General features: G+C 37.7%; 1 protein-coding gene across 1 annotated transcript in view; it reads right to left on the reverse strand.

Moving 5' to 3' along the window:
* KCNT2 (potassium sodium-activated channel subfamily T member 2) overlaps window positions 1-17,632 on the reverse strand; it is a 131,545-nt gene that overhangs the window by 7,185 nt on the left and 106,728 nt on the right. Inside the window, exons 22-27 of the mRNA XM_068140886.1 lie at window positions 16,606-16,677; window positions 13,681-13,815; window positions 9,718-9,829; window positions 8,067-8,168; window positions 4,610-4,693; window positions 3,407-3,535 (exon numbers count right to left, since the gene is read on the reverse strand). Of these exons, the coding sequence (XP_067996987.1) occupies window positions 3,407-3,535; window positions 4,610-4,693; window positions 8,067-8,168; window positions 9,718-9,829; window positions 13,681-13,815; window positions 16,606-16,677 (634 nt within the window). The remainder of the gene's footprint in view (window positions 1-3,406; window positions 3,536-4,609; window positions 4,694-8,066; window positions 8,169-9,717; window positions 9,830-13,680; window positions 13,816-16,605; window positions 16,678-17,632) is intronic.

Genomic DNA, 17,632 nt, shown 5'->3' on the forward strand with positions numbered 1-17,632 from the left:
AAACCACAAGAAAGATTAGGGGCTTTAAAAACAGAAGTAGCTGTAGGTGTTTTCAGCAGCGCAGCTGAAGGTGAGGATTGGTTGCAGTGGAGTTAAGGATATTCAGCTGTTGGCCCTTAGCAAGTATCCCTCAGCTGGGCACCCTTTACTAGGCTTTGACTTGCTATGGAAAAACCTCATTTCATAGTTTTCAAGTGAAAAAGCAGTTAATTGCTATTTACTGCCTGATTCTATTTTGATTCTGAAATCAGCTCTAGCCTTCTGATACTGCCTTTCCTGAATCTAAGAATCTATTTGTAAGGACTTCTTCACTTTCTTCCAAGTGTGCATAATTTGAGAAATTCAAGTTCTGTAACTGTTTTTCAGATGTATGTTGCGTATTCATTAACTAATATTCCAAGTTTGGCTGCACCATTTTGAGTACTCTATTAAGATCACAAGTGGAATGTGTTACCTGTGTCTCAAATACCAATAAATGAACACTAAATATGCTTAAGTTGCAGTACTTCAAGTAAAATCACGTTTTAAAATATTCTAGGCTAGGATCTTGCAACAAGCTTCATGCAAAGACTCAGTAACTCACTGAGGCTCTTCAGCTTAGCCTGCAATAGGAAGGGAGAATTTTCTTTTAAATTCATGTGATTTTTGAAGTTTTTTGATGCCTCAGCTGATGTTTTGGGTCAGGCATAAGAAAGAACCCTGAATCCCTGTGTATATGAATGCTCTTTGACTATGCTGTTGCTGTTTGATTATTGTAGACAAACTATAGTCCATATGATAAGATGCTACTGATTCATAGGATTTGGTGTGAACAAATCTGGGAAGATCATCTCAGCTTTTATGTTTCACCCTGTCTACACTGGTAGCTTTCCTAGTCCAAGTCTTCATGAATCAGCCATCTGGACTTGCTGGCAGTAGTATTGGAAAGGTAGAGACCACTCATCCTAATTATTACAGCAGGGTAAGTCACAAGTTTTGAACCAATTGGGAGAGACTATGTAAAAGAACAAGTCTTGTGATTCTGTAAATCCTTAGATTGAACTTTTGAAACAGTGGGACAGGTGAGTTGAAGGTAAAAAAGTTAAATATTTACTTAAGTCACCAGTGCTCATGTTTGAGATGGTCAGTGTGGATGTGAATGGCAGCAGCAGAATACTAAACATCAGTTAGTTTCTTGGATCTTTGTTCCTTTGCCTTGCTGCTCCCTGAGCCGTGTGTGAAATAGGAAATGGTTTTAATGTGAAGATTCATCTGTTCCATTCTGAAGCAATGCCTTATTGTTATCTAACTGTAGCTTTTATGTCACAATAACTAGTGTTCTGTGTACCAATAGGCCTTAACTGCTTCTGGTGTTCTAAGAACGCTTTTGTTCTCCAACAGCTGTCTGACATATTGTTAAGTACAGGTATATATTCCTTTTATGATGAAATTGGAGATTTTTATCTACTAGCATTTATGGTCCTTAGCATCCAGGCTTTTACCATACTGTAAATACGACTTCTTATCTTCAGAATTAAATAGGGACAAGCCCAATAGAGACCAAATGCCACTGGGCTTTTCTTTAAAGTCCCCAGTCTGTCAGCTTTCAGATTAGTAATAAGATGCTTGTGTCCAGAGTAATGTTCTTTAAGCTTTATTCACTCAAGGATGATCCACTGCATAATTCCATTTCTTGTATGGATTAAACTGTCATTATCTCAAAATATCTCAAAAACCCCCCACCCAACCATTCTCTCACTTTTACCCTTCTGATTGTCTCCACATCCCACTGGGAGGAATTGAATGAGCAGCTGTAGTACTTCCTGCATGCCAGTCTTAAACCATGACACTCAGAAACAGGCAGACAATAAGCCAATACTTACTTGTGAAGCCATTTCTCCTGACTGATAAAGGAAGGGGAAAAAGAAAACAAAAAACACAATGTAAACAGATGTGAATGTGAAGAAACAAACATGGACTTAGCAGGAACCACAGGAAACGATACACAGGCATTAGAGAAGACACAATTGCTCACTGGGTTGTTAGGGTTTTTTTAAATGAAATAGATATAATTGGAGGCATAGGTGCAGGTCTCTTTGAGGGCAGGCTAGGTTTGCTGGTTGTATAGTAATTGAAACACTGGAAACTTGATTTCTTTTTAAAGAAATTACATTTTGTCTGCCAGAGGGAAGGGAGGGCTTCTTATCTGCATAGTAGGTGTCAAAGGAGAAATCATACATATGGAGATATTAATATTGGCATATTTCGTTCTTGTGACTCACCAACCCTTAACTGACAGCTCCCAGGAGTGTGCAATACCAAGTAAGTTTGCATGCCTGTTTAAAGCCAAATTGATATACACAAGGTTTCAAATTGCAGTTAGAGGCTCATCATTCATGAGAAGAACATGACTGCAGTGGCACAGTCCATTGGCTGAGCTGTAAAAGCCACCTGTAGAAGCATCAGAGGTCCTCAAAGAAAGGCACTAGTGAACTTCGTGAGAGCTTTTTGCAACTTTATTTTTAAATTAATTTTCACCAAATGTTTATACTTCCTCCAAGGCAAATCTTGCAGTTAGGCATTTACATGGCTTAATGCCTTGTAACAGTTTCCCAAAATATGGAAGAGAAAATACAAATTGTCTGTCTTGGAAATCAGTAAACTCTGTGAGTATTTCAGAAGAAAGAAAAAGGCTGTTCACTGTTGTATTTTAGAGCTGTATTTGAGCCATGGTTTAATGAAATGGCAGTGTCAATGGTCACATCTATAAATGCCTTATCCATGATGGAAATAAAAGCTGTCCAAGTAAAACAAAGTATGTTAAATAGTCAGGAGAAAGTATTTTTGTAATGTTTTACATAACATAGTGAGAAATGTACACATCTATATGGCAGGCACATAAATACATATATACAAAAAATCACCACTGCTAGGCAGCTAAATTTAGAGAAATCCCACAGTACTTTTAATGGCATTTAATGTATTGTTGCTCATCCCTAGTTAGAAATTTACATGGACACTGAAATGCCACCTGTCTTGACAGGTAATGTTGACATTCTTGTGACACATGATACAGGACATGACAATACAGCTTGCAATGGATACCACCATTAGTCACCACATGCAGGTTCAGACTACAGCTATCTGTACCCTAGCCTGTCCTCTCTGTGCCTGAGCTCCCCCTTGTTTTCCATCACTCAGTTCTCTGTAGATGAACACAGGAATGAAAGTCAGTATGTAGAGTAAGTCTGGGGCTGACTGTAAGCCCTAAGTTAAATGTCAAGAGAGGGACACCTTTGGGGGTTACTGGAATTCCCTGCATTGGCAGATATGGCAATCTTAAGTAACTGGTTCCCGTTCTTCTGAATGGGAAGAATGTTGTACAGTCTCCAATCAGATCAAAGAAAAGTATAGTCAACTGACATACCTCTGATGTGGTAAGCTTTTGGGATTCTGTCCTGTAGACTCCAATTGGAATGTCTCCTGTAGAAGAACAAAGTTTCTGATATAGTCTGGCATATGTCCTAATCCATAGATCCTCTTCTGTGATTTTCATCTGAACAAATAATAATAGGAAGGAGGACTTTTAACTCTTGAGGGCTTATCACTTGTTTACTAACACTGCTCTTGCAATTCTTTTACAACTGAACTCTAGCTGCTAATGATCATATTGTAGTATCTGCAGCTTTGCTCCACAACAGATCTGGAACTTCCACTGAATTTGCAGACACTGTTTCTTTTGTTCTCACCCTCTTTGGGAGATACTGCAGTGCAAAGGGCTCAGTCTTATGAAATGACTATTTTCAAATTACTTAAAAATGTATATGGCATCCTTCATCCAGTGTCCACATCTGACTAAAATATAAAAAAATGAACACACTATTGGCAGTAGTAAGGAACTGCTGACGAACAGATGGAAGAACAAGCAAATATTTTGAATGCAGACAGATAACTGTTTACTAGGCTGTAGGCTGAATATCTGGGGACAAAGGAGTGAGGGGAAAGTAATACACTAAGCATGAGAGAAAAGAGAAAGCTGGGATTTATTTTTGATAAAAAAGAAATGTTTATGGTTTTGTGTGTGTGTGTATACACATATAAAAAGTAGATATAAAAAACCAAACTCTGCATTGGGAGTACTGACAGACATAAGATGCCTTTTGAGCTTTGATGCCTGAAGTCATTTGTTACATTGCATCTTCGTGCAAAATCCAGTTCTGCCCTTTATGGCCTGTGGTGGAAATGAGTGTTGTGAATTAGCCTTGTGTATTAACTGCTAGCCAGGTCATACAATACAGATAGTGTTTCCTAGGTTTTTTATATACTTAATTTTAAAAACTGACTGCTGAACTACCACTGCTATTTCATAAAAAACACACTTTCCCCTTCTTTTTCTATCTTTCCTAATTTTCTTTGTGCTTTACAGAGTGGAGTTTTTTACTGCAGAAGTAACTAAACCCAGGTATGTTTTCTATCTGATTTTCTTGTCTTCTCCCCTGATGAAAAAGGAAACAGATGGCCTTTTTTGGACTCTCACAAAAGGAAATGCCCTACAGAGAAAGTAGAGGTGTCTCTTGGACAGTACAAAATCTTCTCTGCTATTCTGTAATAACTTTTTGTCATAACTTACAGAACAAAGAAACCCAGATCCTGGTGTAGTATCAAGTCCCAGCAGAAGTCTTGTGATGGAAATCATATAATCTTTCACAAATGACTGCAAGAGTTTTAACAGGAGAGACAGAAAACAAAGAGAAAAGCTTTAATGAACAGATGAACAGGTAACCATTAGCACCACGTGTGAATTTCAAAGAAACTGTACATCTGTGCTTACAACCAGTCTCTTCATCTTTTAGGCACATTAATCACTGCAGAAATAGCTATCCCTTTCTTTGTGCTGGATCTATTTACACCAAATAATTGTTTTCATTTAGTTCTGCATATGCCTGCAATGCGCATACATGATTCAGAGTCCAAGGTGTAAGACAGCACTATGAAAGCATAGATGAATGCAGACGTAAATTAATGGATATAAGGCGTTAGACTTGTTAGGTGTGAAATTACAATAATGAACTCTTCTGTGCAGATGAAATGCTGTTCTATGTTAGGTGGGTCTGCAGGACAGAGTAGTGGGTGATACTAGGGGAAGAGCACTAAGCACTATTACCTTAATTGAAACAAGCCATTTGCCTCCATCATGTATTTTTTTAGGGGTTGATCTGCCTTATCTTAAGTCAGGTTTGCTGCTCTGCTAACAGAAGTGTTCTGCTGATTGTTTAAAACTTAGAAATAAAACTAAATGTAGCCATGTCCAGAAACAGACAATGTATCAGCTAAAATCACACATATTTCTTCTCCATATGAGTTGAGCTGCCAGAATCAGGGGGTCACGTGCATGTTCTGCTGACTGTGGTAGGGCTGTTTATTGCCATCTCTTCTTAGGGGTAGCAGAGCAGCTCTAAAGTCAGGCTAGCAGTCATTGTAGGAACAAGACAACTTGGCTTAAAGTAAATATAGAGCTAGCAAATAGGTTTTAATAAAGAAATATTTTACAAAGATATTATATAAACCCTTTAGAGTTACAGCATCTGAACTCAGAAGCTAGGCAGATTTAATTAGACACACTGTGATTCAACTATTTTAATTTTTGGATTGGTGACCCTACAGTTGTGATGGGGTCAATGCCAATGAGCATTTTCCTGAAAAGAATGTGGGGGCTTTATCCTTCACTTATTTGTTATCTTTGCTGCCTCATTTATGCTGTGGAATTACCATTAGATTACCAAGTTGCATTCACAAGGATTCGCTAGAACAAGTTTTCATTTTGCAGTCAGACTTTTCATTTGGCCTAAAATAGGAAGCACTTGATGAACCCCGCTGTTTCCCATATCATTTATTCTGTTTCTTGTGTGCAGAAGATGTCATACAGAAAAAGATGGGACCATGCAAAAGAACAGAGAGAACTTGCTGTCACAGTATTTGCAATTTGGAATAAGAAAGATAATTCTAGAAAAAATGACAGTTCACTCGAGCAGTTAGGAGTTCAAATAAAAAATGGGTTGAATCTGAATAAGCATGTGAGGTTTTAAACACTTTTTAATGAGTGGTTTTACTCTGTCAAGTCATAGTATGACTGATTGTGTTGAGGAGCAGATATAAAATATTGAAGTTACTTTATGTGCTGGAAGGAGTTGGTGATTACAGATCTTTCTATAGAAGTGTCTTAATCAAACCATATGTGATGTTGATATGCTGAGACATGAATAAAAGTACATCCTATAAGTAAATATATGCATTTCTAAAACATTTAGAATTTGATGAACAGCTTCCTATCTGTTGGCTTATCTGATTTTGGTACCTCTTCATATATATCAACTGTTTTATATAGCCATGACTTTTGGAGAAAAGTTTAATGCCAGGATTTTTTCTACTTCTGCTCAGCTTGCCTTCAGGCAATTTATTTGGAAGTAGAATTGAAACAACACCTTTCCTGCACCAAATTACTAATTAAACTAATTTCCCTGAATTAATGTCTAGCACCTTAATACAAAACCTTTCACAGGCCATCTCTAGGTACAGGCAAAGTAGGCAGCTGCTTAGAAGAGCAAACTATATGGCCCATGGTGCTGCTTAGTCTGTGTAGCAAGGTCTTTAAATGCTAGTGCTGGAGGCTGCTGCTTGGGCATCCTTATGTATCAGGGTATGCAGAAAGGTGATCACTGCTGAGAAGCAAGAGCACTATTCTCCTTCTTCCATCCTGAAACAAGCAACTACTACCTTTGTTCTGACCCTCTATTTTCTGATACATCTTCAGCTGTCTGAAGCAATTGCCTTTCCATTAGCCTCACTCACTGGCATTACTTTTATTTGCATGAGGAGCTCCCTTCTGGATTCTTGGACATAAAGGTTCAATGCTGCTTTTCCTTCCCCCACTTGTCTTCTTGTAACCACTTCATACATTTCTTGTGAGGGCCAGAATGAGATACTTCAAGATATGTTGCCTGGCCACCTGCAAGTCTAGTTGACATGAGTAAGAGGACAGGACAGTTGAAGTTATTGATGCCTCTATCAGAAAATGCAGATGACTGATAAATGACTCACAAAGGTAATTCTGTTGATATTCATGGCTAGAGACAGTACTCTGTGGGAGCAGGCACTGCCTTTTTATTGCAGAAGGTAAGCACTTATTACTCTCTATAATCTGCAGTTTATGTTTGCCTTATTAAAACAATCCTGCTTATTTGACTGTGGGGAGGTTGGCAAGCAGTATGGTGTTGTTTAGCAACAGAATTCATGTGAAGGCAGAGTGATTTTTGGAGTGATGTGGAACCTGCTCCATTATCTCCTGCCTTCGATTGTTCCTGGTACGGACATCATAGAATCACGGAACGGTTCAGGCCAGAAGGGAGCTCCAAAGGTCATCCAGTCCAACCTCCCTGCAGTCAGCAGGGGCATCCTCAACTAGATCAGGCTGCCCAGGGCCTCACTGAGCCTCACCTTGAATATCTCTAGGGAAAGAGCCTCAATCACCTCTCTGGGCAATCTGTTCCAGTGTTCCACCACACTCATAGTGAAGACCTTGTTCCTAACATCCAATCTTAATCTATCCTTCTCTAGTTTGAAGCCACTGCCCCTTGTCTTGTAACTGCAGGCCTTTGCAAACAGTCTTTCTCCATCCTTCCTGCAGGCCCCCTCAGGTACTGGAAGGCTACTATTAGATCTCCCCAGAGCCTCCTCTTCTCCAGGCTGAACATCCCCAGCTCCCTCAGCCTCTCTTCACAGCAGAGGTGCTCCAACCCCCTGATCATTTTCTTGGCCCTCCTCTGGATCTGCTCCATCAGGTCCTTGTCCTTCCTATATTGAGGGTTCCAGACCTGTACACAGTACTCCAAATGAGGTCTCACCAGAGCAGAATAAAACGGCAGAATCACCTCTCTGGATCTGCCGGCAGTGAATCTTTTGATGCAGCCCAGGATGGACAGTAATGCCTAACATGTAGGAAACAGGGTCATCTAATAATTAAATACATTAAAACAGGTGGTAACAATCAATGTCTGGGTTAAGATAAGTCACATGACTGTTCATAATACCTGATAAAGCAGTGTATCCAACATACTGATGCTGAAGACCCTGCCAGCAGCGAAGGGCAGTCGAAACATAAATGCCAGGTTAGATCCTTTCTCCCGCTCTTTCTGTTAAGGAATTAAAAACCAGAAAAAAACTTTTAGTGCTGGCTTTGGAAGGACCATAATAAAAACATCAAATTGATATTACCTTGTAAAAGGTCAAAAGTGTAAAATCCTTTTATTCAAATTACAGTTTCTTTCTGCAGGTATGTAGCATATTTGTTCAGTACTGATTGTTTTTCAGGTTGAAAGAATTTGTTTTAATGCATGGGTTCTTCCAGCCTTTGCTGGATTGTGGGAGTGGCAAAATTCAAATGCAGACAGGCCTCCTACTGCAAACTGCTCCTCCCTCTGTGTAACAACTTTTGTTTAGCTTCCTCACAGTTCTTCACTTTGTGCTTCTCAGAATATCACCTAAATAAGATTAAGTCTTCATTCTATTTCAGGCATAGATCAACAATCACATCTTATGGTGGAAATGTAAACATCATTGTCCACAGAGTAAAAGACTGACTTCTAATACTTAGCCTATCTCATCTAGAAAGCCTGAGTTTTTGAAGAATCCAGTTTCTGTGTAAAGAAACTGGGAGCTGGCCTGTGAGCAGCTTGCTAATACAGTACAATGATTTTGGCATGAATTCAGATTTACTAAGACACAGTAGGATATCTGTGGTGAAGACAATGGGAGGCAACATGACAGAACCAAGCAATAATATCTAGATGTAGTAAAGAGAAAAAAGAGATCACTGGTGTGGAAGACCTCTCTGTCCTTGCAGACTGGCACAGGGATATCATTTGTCTTACCCTCATAAACTTAGAATATGACCTGAAAGATCACAAAGGTAGGTACTCCAAGTTTTGTTGACTGCAGAGGGAGGTAGGTCAGCTCCCCAACAAAGAGCTGTGAAAAAGTGGCTTGTCCTTTAATTTATCAAATTAAACACATGCTCAGGTTTACTTTGTATGCTCTATCTAAGGTATTAGCAGTTGTGTTTTGGACAAGAAAATCAAACTTCTCTCAATGTAGCCTCCCTGTTTTGCAGCTTAAAAGTTCAAACACATGCACTAGAATGTACAGAATATGAAAGGTTTATCTATCATTTAAACAGTGCTGCCATCATGGTCGCTGGGACTGCCCTTCAGCAGAGGGATTACCCTCTGATGTTCTCAGACTGTCACAATAATGCAAATACTGCAACAGATCCATGGAAATGTATACAAAATATGTGATTAGAGTGCCTTTAAAGTGAATTGGAATAAAGAAATGCATTGTTAGAAAAACCAGAGATGTTTTAAGGCTTTAGTCAATTAACACATTTTCCATGTTAATTGCCTGTGGCAGCCCCTTGAAAAAACACATTAGCTCTAAATATTCAATTATCCATTTTCCTTTAGCAAATTGTGTGTCCACCTCTGTCCAGAAGGTTGATGGATTAATATTACATGGTAAAGTAATAGAAGTCAAGTCAAGCCCCATGCTTAAATGAGGGTAAAATTTGGAGAAGGGCATTTTTACATTCACTCTGTAACCATAAAATCATTTCACTGTTACAAAATTAGAAAGTGTTGAAAAGGCAGCACATAAATTAGAGGTGGGGGAAGCCAATCTCCTTACCTTTTCCAATTTGGAGAGAGCAAGAGAATAGCAGTCTTTGGCTCTGAACTGCATGAATCTCATATTGGCTGGGTGAGTTAGCTCTGTGATAATGCTAAGGCTTGAGAACAACCTGTATTTTAAAAGAAGGCAGCAGTTACACCTCTAATTATAACCATTCACAAATAGAAGGCTTCACATAATGCTATAGTGTCTGCTCACGTCCAGGCTTTTTAATGAAGTCCCTGAAATCTGTGGTGTGTTTTGGCATAATAAAATGCTGGTATAATAGCTGAAGTTGAAGTGGTTTTCTTGAAAGCTGGATTTATTTAAATTAGTGTCAAATGGAACCCAATGCACCTTTTTGCAAGTATTTAGTCTTTTTCTTCATTATTTGTTTGTTTGTGTTTGGTTTTGTTTTCAGGGAGGAACTGCACTAAAATAGCAATTCAAGCAGAGCCTAGATGTGGGGAAAAGTATGTAAAAATGACCTGCCAGTAAGTGTTAAGGCTCTATTATTGCAATACTTTCCTAGGTTTGCTGATGCCGAAGTATAGACTGGTAATGATAATGTGATCCCCAGACATGTTCTGCACATATGATCCCATGAGGTTAGAAATGCTAGCTAGTCTTATGTGAGTATTTATCATGTCCCTATGAATAACCAAATATTACATGTGCTCAGATCAGAAAAATGGACTTGGCAAACTGGGTGAGAATGTGAATGACCATTTGTGTGTTCTGTAGTTTGAAAGTCACTGTGCGTGCTCAGGGATTTCTCTACTTCTTCAGCTCTTGCTGTCAGACTGATACAAGCTCTGAGTGGTAAAGTATTGCTTATGTCCTACCGAAGATTAAGCCTGTAGGGAACTGAAGTCTAAGTACATAGATGACATTTTTGATAACCACACCCTAGAGATGCAACTGTGGTACATCTTCACTTGTATGCTATGTATCATAAAAACCTGTGAAGCGCTTCTGAAAATTGAAAAATTAAAATCTTGACAATATCACGCTTGTAGGTACGAACTTGTACTTATTAAGTAGCTTAACAAATGTGCTGAAGTTCTGAGGGAAGAGAATAAATTTCCACTACAGTAATTCTGTATCATCTACCAAAGAATTACTGAAGCTTTGGCTGGCTGGAAATTTTATTGTATTGCTCTAAAATTGTATTGTCTAAAATATAGACAACTTGGAGGAAAAAAATGGGCATTCCTAGATGTCTTTAAAGATCAGTTCAGTTTAATACCAAGACATGAAAACTAATTTACATTAGAAAATCAGTTTCAAATCTGGTATTGGTAAAAATCTGAGTGCTTTATAGCAGAATTAGGGGAAATTTTTTTCCTCTAATTAAACCATTTGAGTCACATTTCTGTATTCCTTTTAACTAGAAAAAGTCAGATGAGCTATTGTTGTGTCAGAGTTTTAATTGGTATGGAACAGTTGCTCGCCTTAAAGGTGTTAATAACCCTGTGGTTATAAACAGTGCATCTGTCTTCTGAGGTGATCTTCTGGCAAGGGAACATTATGGATTTATTTAAATCAGGGAATGATGTCAGAACATACAACCTAGGCCAATCAGTATTGCAGCACAATTACATTACTTTTTCAGGCCTGTCCACAAACCCTACTGACGTCAGCTGCTCTGAGTCAATCAAAGGAGTGAGGTTTAAATTAGCCTGTGTCTTCTGAATTATTTCACTTGGTGAGATTTAAGTGGAATCTTCTTCACTGATATGCTACCTTTGAGAACTGCATATATTAGCATAGCTCCAGTGGTTTGAAATTCTTCTTTAACACTACAGTTTATAGAATCATAGATGGTCCAGGCTGGAGTGGACCTCCAAAGGTCATCCAGTCCAACCTCCCCACAGTCCGTAGGGACATCCCCAACTAGATCAGGTTGCCCAGGGCCTCATCAAGCCTCACCTTGAATACCTCCAGGGAAGGAGCCCCAAACACCTCCCTGGGTAAGCTGTTCCACCACCCTCACAGTAAAGAACTTCTTCCTGATATCCAATCTAAATCTGCCCTTCTCTAGTTTGAAGCCCATTCAAAGTTTGTTAAGTGCTATTATTCTCCACTATGTCCAGATTCTTCTTCATTAGTTTCTGATATGATTAGCTATTATTAAGAAAAAAACCAACCCAACAAACAACCTTTGAATGCATTTTTGAAGTTAATTTACAAAACTATTTACCTTAGTGCAATGAATGTAGTTTGTTCTGTAGTACAGGTACATGCTACTACCTTAATCCTTTTCCCAAAGCTTACTTTCATGAAATATAAAAATGCAGTAAAATTACTGTATGTGTTCTAGGGGAAAAAAAAAAATTGCAAAATGCTGCTTGTGAAAGTTTACCGTTTTCTGAAAAGGTATTAAGCCTTAAAGGAAGATATTTATTTTGATACTGGGGGGGAAAAAAGGTACCATGCAGGTTTAAAATTCCACTGAACTAGATACATAGCTCACATGTGAGTTAAAGCTGCCATCTAGATGAAGCATTGTGCAAAACAACTGAATGATTAGCAAGTTCTAGCTAGATACTTAAGGTACATAGTGCACTACTATGATGTTTCTTTTCTTTTTAGTATTTTACAAAGTACAATAATAACTATGGTACTTTGGATTTTGTTTAGGGTTTTGGGGTGGGGTTTTTTTGGTTGATTTGGGTTTTTTTTGGCTTTGTTTTTCCAACTCATTTTTTCATTTTCTATTTAGAGGCAAAATGTACTTCTGGAAAATTTAAGTGATGTAAGTTAAAACCTTGGTGAGATACCCCAGCACAAAGTGGTTAAGAGTAGACTTGAAAGATGCACAATTAAGTTCAGTTATGGTTTCTACATTAGATTTAGATGTGACTATGAAACATCCATAGACCTGTGCCAGTATTGGGTACAAATTCAAAGGCAGAGACAGAACTGCATTGTCTTGTTATGTAGGAGTAGATTTTGCTTCTTTTAAGCAACTTGCTGACATTTAACTGCATTTTCACTCAGCTGCATCAATAATACATCTCCATTGAAATATTTGCATTTTAAATGAGCTCAGTTTTCTAAAACTCTGGCAGAATCAAAAGACTTTTACTATGCACATCTCTGCAATCCAGTGTGGAAGGAAGGCTTGACACAGAAAAGGACAGCAATACTGAAAAGACTTAATTTTGTATGGGTCTTATTAGAATAAACAGGAAACACTATAGTGGCTTGAACTCCAAATCAGGGAGGTATTTCATACTTGACTGCATAGCCTCAAGTTTCACAGAGGGTATTTTAAGGTTTGGCTTGTTTTTTTAAAGCAAGTAAGAACTATTTTCACGTTATACTTGTTGAAACAAAAGATTTAACGTAAAGTGAGGTTTGAATCTAGAGAGGTCCACAAATGAACAAGGTATTTCAGTGTGTTTACCTCTTTATCATAGCACTGCCTTTTCAGCCTTGTTACTATACTGAAGGTATTGTTACACCTCCATCACCCTTAGTATGTTGTTGTCCTGTATAATGTTGTGTCCATGTGCCTAAAAACCTAAGTTTTGTTCAAAACTAAATATTGAAAATGTGAACACTTACTCCTAACCTCATGGTGATGAGTTGCTAACCTTTTTGAAAGATCTGCTTTTCAAACTGCCTTTAGCATCAACATGAAGCACTGTAGCAATGAGGAAAAACTTCTTTCCTCAACTTTTGTCATAAATCTTGAAGACTAGTTTTCTTGTCCTTCCTGCAAACCTGACAGTTGACTTTTAAAATGATCATCCAGTTCTAGGGCGCAGACAATTTCATCCAAGATTTCAGAACACCTCAGTAGTCTGAGTATATTGCTAAGCCGGGTAGGAGAAAGTTTGTCTGTGCAAGATGCAAATTCATGTAATGGAAAACTTAAGGCAAAGAAAGAAAAAAAAAATGTATTCTGGGTACAAAGGGCATTAAGTATTTGATGATTAACAAGATGTATGGATAGAATGCAAAATGTCTTACCTAAAGAGTGTTTGAACATTTACAATGGTCTTAGCGTCTGCCATGTAGTCTTCCTCTGCACTCATTGTACTTTCTTTGTCCACCACCACCATATTAGCTGCAAAGGTGACCCCACATCTTAGTAAGTCATCTAGGCTTTTGTGAAGAGAAAGGAGAAAGAAACAAGCAACTTAAATATAGAATGCTTAAAACATTAGAGATGGCTGGAATTTGCAGATCACAGGCAGAGAGTTGCTGGTTCCCTTCATCTCCAGGCACATATCATACTTCCAATATATTCTATATCAAGCATTACACACAGTTACATTTCAGTTTCAAAATCTCAATAAAGGTTTTGCCAGGGCATCTAATACATTCCTCTTCTATGTTAGTCTATGAATTGGAGCGTTCCAATGATGCTTTTAAGAGCAGCTGTGTATGAGTACAACTTTACACTCTGCTGGAGTGTGAAGCCTGACCAGAGAGAACACTCACAGACAACTGAGTTGCATCATGCTTTAGAATTTGTTTCCAAAACCAGGTGTGTTTGTTGTTCCAACAAGAGTATTTGTCACAGAAACAAAGCACTCTTTGACAAGTTTAGAAATGAATTTTCTGCAATGGTAAGGACAGCTAGGAACTTAGGCATTTTTAAGTAAGCAAAAATAAGAAGGAAGGGTGAATTTCATCATTTCCAGGGGAAACTGGAAAAATTAAATTTGGCATTTTTCTGTTTCCTTCCAAGGTGAAAAGTGTCTTATTTGGCAGTTTATATTATCAATTAAGTCTTACTTGTCCTGATGCAGTTCTTTTCAGCAACGATCCTCTTGGGTTCCTAAGTTTAAATAACCATTATAAATTCTTTTTGAAATTTTGGATAGGGAAAGCTCTCTAAATTTGTGGTATTTATTTTGCACCTTATAAGCATTCCTCCAGAAAAAAAATACATCATATAATGATTATTTTAAACTGTGCAGTATTACCTGTGGTTAACTGCAGAAGGCTGAGCTACATTAACAACTTCAGTGCACAAGCAGAACTCTGACCTTTTTCTGAATTAATGTCTATTTCTGCTTTTTCAGTCTTTCAGTCAGTCTCTGAAAATAGCAGCATATTCTGAAAGATCCAGATTATCTGCATTTTAACCTTTCATAAGCTCAACAGCTATTCTTATTTTAGCACCTACATTCAATTAATGCTTAGAGAATTAAAAAAAAAACCCACAAACATTAGTATTGCAATTCTGGTTCTCAGGTGCCTCTTAATACTGTGAGAGTTCTACACTGCAATGAAATCTGTTCAGCTGCAGATCTCACAGTATTTATACCTGAAAACTGTCTAACAGATTTCTACTATTTGATGGCATATTTGATGAAGCTCTTCATAGTCATGAATTTTGGTCAAGTTATTTTTCTGCAGGCCATCTGTTTCTAACAAAATGGAGCAGATCAGAGTAATTCCTTCAGTGGTTTGGGTTTCTTCCCCCCTCTAAGAAAATGGAATTTCATGCCAGGTAGCCAAATGACAAATATTTTAGATACTTAAAAGGTAGCAGGTGTCACTTTGGGAGTGTATTGTGTACCAATTAAATAAGAAGGGAAAGTCTGCATATTTTACATTGTAGTTCTTAGTTAAAGATTACCAATATATTAATTGCACATTATTAAAAAATAAATAAATCAAAGAATCTGCACTGTCTGCTTGTTTATTAATGTACTCAGTTTTAAAAACAACAAAACACCTTTAGGAAGGAAGCTGGTGGTTTTTGTCTTTTGAAATCACAGAATTGTCAGGGTTGGAAGGGACCCCAAAGATCATCCAGTTCCAACCCCCCTGCCATGGGCAGGGACAGCTCTCTCTAGATCTGGTTGCCCAGTAAATGGAATTAAACCTTAATTTTCTGTTTTAACAAAAACACGTTAACATCTCTGGACTATTCAGTACCTTAACTACTTTCAGTCAATTCAATTATGATGATGATACGAATTCTTTTATATAACTGTTGTGGAATCACAAGAAAGTAGTAGATATTAATACCCTGAGATACTTTATTTGTTTAGGGGAAGACTTGTAGAAAATGAAAAACATCTCTGTAGAATCTGTGCAAATCCCACAATGATTGTGACCATGGTCAACCTGTGACTGTGTCACTGTTGTAAGTAGTTTTAAAGCCCTTGTTACAACAAGTTGAGATGGAGAAATGCTGAAACTCCAGAATTCTCATTGAAAATTTGAATTCTGTTGATTCACGGCAGGAAATAGCTTTTTTATTTCTGCTTAAAGAATGATTATTATGGGTTTGTAGCCCCAACTCAAAATTAGCTATGTAGTGAAGCAAGGAAGCTTCTTTCCTAATTTGATACTCTACACACAGGAGTTCACTAAAATGCTAATGAGCCCTTGTTCCTCTTATTTCTGTCTGATTTTTACATTAACTCTATGTTGCTAATCCTAGATATGCAAATATATATTAGCAGAGGTGGAGACAGAAATATAGTAGATGACAGGTTATGCAGTGGAAGATGAAGACTGTTGGATGCATTCAAGATTGTCAAAACTGTCTACATTCTGTAGCTATCTTTACAAAACTCAGCTAGAAAATCAAAACAAATTGTAACTAAGCATAGAATGACCCTAGAATCGGGGCTACAGAATGACACCAGAATCAGGGCTATAATCTGGCAATTTTTAGGAAGATATTCATGCAAGCAGTAAACGTCAGTTTTATGCTTTGGAATACATTAACCTGTGTTCACTGTTACACTTTTTGCAAAGAATATCCTTTTAAGCCAGAAATTTGGAATCCCAAATTATAGCACACAGATACAAACCATGCATGCAAAGATTATCTTCATATACAACACACACTTAAACATGCAATGACGATACACACAACAAACCACTGAGCACTACAATGTTAAGTTTTCTAACAGTTATTTCACCTACTTGTCGATAGAGCCCACCATGTAGTAAACCATTGGAAACCAACAGATTGCATCCAGAAAATGCATATCTGGCCTAAGCAGCAGATGGGATTACAAAATGAAACATAATATCACAACAGCAGTATCTATTCTAAAATATTTCAATAAGATGGTAGCTTTGTTTAAGTAAAACAAAATAAAAAGAAATGCAACTTTTTAAAACTTTGGCAGTATTACATTACTCTTAAACAGAAAATTGGTTGGCAGAAAGCTGTGAATCAACAGTTTGCTGTGATCATAAAGAATGATCAGAATTAACATGCTTGTATTAATAAATGCACCTCTTAAATCAGAAATTTTATGGCACAGTACAATTCCCAGTGTAAGAAATCAATTACTGATGTCAAAGATACACTACCAAGTTGTGCTCCAATGCCTGACTTTGGAGTACTTAACTGAAAATTCTCCCTGCTTGTTTTCATGTGGAAATCAAATAATTTGAGTTTTGTAGTAACAGCTCCATTCACATCAATGAGACAACATTAATGAAACATTATTTAAAAAACTGAATGTAAAACTGAAGATACTGTAGTTTTTTTTGGCGTTGTTTCTTTGACAAATTTTACTCTGTTTCTTCTTACACATTAAGAAACATCAGAAATCTTAAAACATGTGATGTGTAGCTATCAGAATGAGCATACTGTAACAAATACTGTAATAAATACTGTAAGAAATTGCCTTGATGAATTCAGAAAATGGGAATGTGGCAAGAAGACATAGATATGTTCCTCAAAGGAGGCTGCATTCCTAAGTGTTGTGGGTTTAAGACTGATGTCTTAAGCATAGAAAGGTCCTTCAGAAGGACCAGATAGCCCAGGGGGTGGACACCAGAAAAGTGTGAGTTTTGTTATTTCATTCCCATAATCCTGCATCTACTCCTTTATATAAATGGGCGCACTTGTTTGTTCTGCCCTTTTCCTCTCCTCACCCAGCATGCTGAGCTGGTATCTCTCTGGTGTTTTCAGGCGAGTTGAGGCTTTTGCCTTTGA

Source organism: Melanerpes formicivorus, unplaced genomic scaffold (genome assembly GCF_026170545.1).
Source record: "Melanerpes formicivorus ecotype bairdi unplaced genomic scaffold, bMelFor1.0.p_v2 SCAF_7, whole genome shotgun sequence".
Lineage (NCBI taxonomy): Eukaryota > Metazoa > Chordata > Aves > Piciformes > Picidae > Melanerpes > Melanerpes formicivorus.